The sequence below is a fragment of the Nicotiana sylvestris genome, chromosome 6 (genome assembly GCF_000393655.2).
Source record: "Nicotiana sylvestris chromosome 6, ASM39365v2, whole genome shotgun sequence".
NCBI classification, from domain to species: domain Eukaryota; kingdom Viridiplantae; phylum Streptophyta; class Magnoliopsida; order Solanales; family Solanaceae; genus Nicotiana; species Nicotiana sylvestris.
The window spans coordinates 18,606,308-18,611,473 of NC_091062.1; the positions used below are offsets into that span (position 1 = coordinate 18,606,308).

A 5,166-nucleotide genomic window follows, 5' to 3' on the forward strand; every position below is an offset into this window, starting at 1 on the left:
CAATAGTTGTTTTTTTATATATAACAATGCGAGCTTCAATCTAGCTATATTTGATTTCTTTTGAATATTAGTTGTCGAATTTCTTATTTTATTAATAATTTCGAATTTTTTTTCTTTAAAATTCTTTCATTTAATATTGGTTCTAATTTAGCAATTAGTATGTTACATGTTCTTAATTTTTCTAACTCCTAACTAATTAGGATTTTCTTTCTTTATTTTAGAGACTAAACTTAATAGAAAAAATGTAGTCATTCTAAGATTATCTTTTTTAAAAAAAATAAAATAAAATAAAAAAATGAGACGAGCCTCGCCAAATAAAAATGCAAATTGCGGGGCCCTCACAAAATGTATGTGTTAATTACTTAGAACTCAGGATAGGCCGCTTAGCGAACTCCACGGCCTTACCCAAAATAACAACACGCTAGTTTCTTTTGGGCGCGTCTTAATTAATCTTACTTTCTTAAACTCGGGTGCACATTTATGTGGCCCAAATCCAAATCTCAGCAGAGTCGAAATGTGTCTCTAATCACGGGTACATTGATTGTGACGTGGTTCGAGATGCGTGTCCATGACGTTGCAAATTCCTTTTAAAAAATAAGAATGAGATGAGCCTCGCCGAATAAAAAATACAAATTTGCGGGGCCCTCAGTAAATATTTGCTTTAAAATTGCTTAGACTTCGGGATGTACCGTTTAACAAAATTTCACGGCCCTACCCAAAGTAAATGATACGCTAGTCGCTTTAGGCGCGCCTTTAATAATTTAATCTTCTTAAACTCGGGTGCACATTTATGTGACCCAAATCCACATCTCAACGGAGTCAAAGTGTGTCGACGATCACGGGTACATTGATTGTGGCGCGGTTCGAAATACATTTTCACAACGTTGCAATTCCCTGTAAAATAATAATAATAATAATAATAATAATAATAATAATAATAATGAAAGCGGTAAAGAGTTAAAATCTGCACATAAGCTAATAATTGTATATAAAATCAGATAAACAAGCCGAATATGACAGTTGAGCGACCGTGCTAGAACCACGGAACTCGGGAATGCCTAACACCTTCTCTCGGGTTAACAGAATTCCTTATCCGGATTTCTGGTTCGCGGACTGTAATACAGAGTCATTCTTTTCCTCGATTCGGGATTAAATTGGTGACTTGGGACATCCTAAAATCTACCAAGTGGCGACTCTGAAATAAATAAACAAATCTCATTTCGATTGTCCTTTAATTGGAAAAACTCCTTGTACCCTAGCGGTGCCGGAAAAAGGAGGTGTGACAAACACTAGTTCCTGTTGTTTTCGACGGAACCGGATATAGATCCTGGAGAAGAGGAGTTCTTAGGGCTTTGTCAGTAAAGAACAAAGTCGGATTCGTCAATGGAAAGTGTAAGAAACCTAATATCGATGAAGCGATCTACGACCAGTGGGCTCGTTGCGATGATATGGTTACATCGTGGATTTTGAACTCACTCTCGAAGGATCTAGCTGACAGCTTGCAATATGTCAATGATGCTAAGGAATTGTGGCAGGAACTGGAGGATAGGTATGATCAGACTAATGGAGCGAAGCTGTATCAACTGCAGAAAGAAATTAATGATCTTAGTCAAGGGACTTTGGATATCACAGGGTACTACACAAAAATGAAACGACTTTTGGAAGAATTGAACACCTTGAATGCACATACACAGTGCAATTGTCAATGCACTTATGGTGCAAAAGCGAATATGCATAAGGCTGAGCAGGATCGTAGGATGATTCAGTTCCTGATGGGCCTGAATGAGGTTTATACAGTTGTGAGAGGTAGTATATTGATGATGAATCCATTACCAAACATAGCTCAGGCTTTCTCTATCCTGATCCAGAAGGAAAAACAGAGAGAGTTTAGGCCGAACAACAAATTAGTTATGGAATCAACTTCATTAAATGCAAATGGACCTGGAAATGCCAAGTTCAGAACAAACTACAATCAGAGGGGAGGCAATGTTGGGGCAAACTCACACAATTCTAACAAATCAAGTTACCCACCTCCTAGGGGTCGGATGTTCTGCGACTATTGCAAAAATCCAGGACACACCAGGGACAATTGCTATAGAATTCATGAATTTCCACAAGACTTCAAATTCACAAAGGGGAGAAATGTCGCATCTGCTGCAAATGTTCATGTAGATTCTGAGGAAATGGAAGAAGGAAATCAAAGCCAGGGACTTCAGAGCTTGACAAAGGAGCAGTATAATCAATTGCTTAGCCTACTGGAGAAATTTCCTTGGAGAAACACATGAGAGGGCCTCGACAACAACATGACTTGTGGAGCTGTAAACTTTGCATGTATTCTAGCTTGTTCCACTTATAATGAGATTGCTGAAACAACTGTGTGTAGATGTTCTAAATCAATTGCTGACCTATGGATATTAGATAGTGGAGCCTCAAATCACATGACATATAGAAAGTCCTTTTTAAAAAATGTCAGAACCTTACCCTATCCTTTCCTGGTCACCCTACCAAATAGATATAGAATGAAAGTGACAGAGATTGGAGATGCATTCCTTGGTCCTATGTTAACTTTAGTTAGAGTTCTCTATGTACCCACTTTCAAGTACAACCTTATCTCTATTCATTCCTTAACTGATTATCTCAATTGCATAGTTAACTTCAGCAAATACCTTTGTATGATGCAGGCCCCTTCAATGAAGAGGCCTCTGGAGATTGGTAAGGCAAGAAGTGGATTGTACTTCCTTTGCCCTGAGTGTCATGGATGTTCAGAATCTGGTTCTTTTTCTGTTTCTGTGAACCTTTGTTCTCATCCTTATTTTCCTGCATTGACTGATGTTGTATATACAGGAAAGAGTCACAATTCACCTATGAAGTCCTTGTCAAGTGTAAATAAGTCATCTCAGTCACACAACAATGTCAATGTCAATGTAAATACCCTTCACTCAAGCAATAAAACTGACTTTTCCTCTGATGAGATTTCCCTTCTGTTATCCTTATCATCTCATAAAGATAATAATGAACATCTATGGCATAACAGACTAGGTCATGTACCTTTTGTGAAAATGAGAACTATTTCCACTATACCCGTTGAACTTTCCCACAAACAGCCATTCACTTGCCATGTCTGTCCCATGGCAAGGCAGACAAGACTACCCTTCAGTCAAAAAACATCATCTACCACCAAAATATTTGATCTCTTGCATATAGACCTATGGGGTCCCTATCACATAACAACTTATGACAATTACAAATACTTCCTTGCAGTGGTAGATGATTTTAGTAGATCAACCTGGACTCATCTCTTGAGTAGTAAAAGTAACACTCTCCAAGCCATCAAATCCCTTATTTCCATGATTGAAAACCAGTTCAATGCATCAGTCAAGGCTGTTAGGTCAGACAATAGGCTGGAATTTGTGAACAATGAAGCCATGTTATATTTCCAAGAAAAGGGTATAATCTATCAGAAAACTTGCCCATATACACCACAACAAAATGGTGTGGTTAAGAGAAAGTACAAGTACTTATTAGAAACAGCCAGAGCCTTACTTTATCAATCCAAATTACCAATGAAATACTGGGGAGAGTGTATTCTGACTGCTACATATTTGATAAATAGATTGCCTTCTTCAATTCTTAACAACAAATGCCCATTTGAACTCCTTTATAACAGAAAACCAACCTACTCACACCTTAGAAACTTTGGTTGCATGTGTTATGCCACTATACTCAAAACTCACAAAGACAAATTTGAACCTAGAGCTACTCCTCATGTATTTGTAGGGTATCCCTTTGGAACCAAAGGATATAGAGTTTTCAATTTAGCCACAAAGAAGGTACATGTGTCCAGAGATGTTATATTTCATGAAAACATTTTTCCTTTTGCCACTTCTCCTAAACACTTTTCCTTCCCTTCTGTGTTGCACATGATAAATCACAATTACTCTTGTCCCTATTCCACAGTAAATTCATTTGACTGTCATTGCTACCATGATAGGGATGCACCAGATTCTGTCACTGAAAGTCCCATATCTGATACACCAGATAATAATCATCTGTCACACTCTACAGATATACCAAATCACACTCCATATGAAAAATCAAAATCCAGAACCAAATACCTCACCTGAAGTGCACCCAGAATTACATATAACACCATCCAACCAAACACCACATGACATGGAACCTATTGTTGATCAAGCAACCAATTACCACAGAAGGTCAAGCAGGACCCTTAGCACACCCTCACACCTCAAAAACTATATCTATACACTACCAAACTTGCAGACAAACAGTCACTTGAACAACACCACAAATCCTGAACACCAGTCACCTCATAATTCATTAACTGCCCTTTTCTCAAATCACCATTCTGTATTTTTTAATACATTGAGCCATGATAGTTAGGAATTAATTAAGAACATATCACATGATTGTGAACCATACTCTTATGAGGAGGCAACCTTGAATCCTGCCTGGCAAGTAGCAATGACACAAGAATTTGAAGCCTTATATGCTAACCATACTTGGGATCTAGTTAAGTTGCCTGCAAGAAAGAATGCCATAGGGTGCAAGTGGGTGTACAAGATAAAGCGCAAGGCAGATGGTAGTATGGAAAGATACAAGGCAAGGCTTGTGGTAAAGGGATACACACAAGAAGCTGGGATTGACTACACAGAAACTTTCTCCCCAGTGGTGAAGATGACCACTGTTAGAGCCCTGATTAGCATTGCAGTGAAGAAAGGATGGGACCTCTATCAACTGGATATCAACAATGCATTCCTGCATGGAGACTTGCATGAGGAGGTATACATGGAGATTCCACAGGGTCTGAAGGTAGAGGACACACAACTTGTGTGCAGATTAAGGAAGTCCTTATATGGTCTTAAGCAAGCCAGTAGACAGTGGTATGACAAGCTAGCAGAATCCCTGTATTCTAAAGGTTTTAGGCATTCAACGAATGATTACTCCTTGTTCTACAAAAAGCAAGGTGAGTCATCAGTGTTTGTAGCTGTATATGTTGATGTGTGATCCTTATTGGAACCAATCTTGAGGAAATTAAAGAACTGAAGACTTACCTACACAATCAGTTCAAAATAAAGGACTTGGGCAAATTACATTACTTTTTGGGGCTAGAGATGCTTTACAAAGATGATGGAGTGTTGATCTCCC

At 38.3% G+C, this 5,166-nt stretch overlaps 1 protein-coding gene across 1 annotated transcript; it reads left to right on the forward strand.

The window, feature by feature from the left end:
* The first annotated feature begins 1,448 nt into the window (after positions 1-1,448).
* Positions 1,449-2,285, forward strand: LOC104223385 (uncharacterized). The gene has a single exon (XM_009774815.1). The coding sequence runs from the start codon at positions 1,449-1,451 to the stop codon at positions 2,283-2,285; it is 837 nt and encodes a 278-aa protein (XP_009773117.1).
* The last annotated feature ends 2,881 nt before the right edge of the window (positions 2,286-5,166 follow it).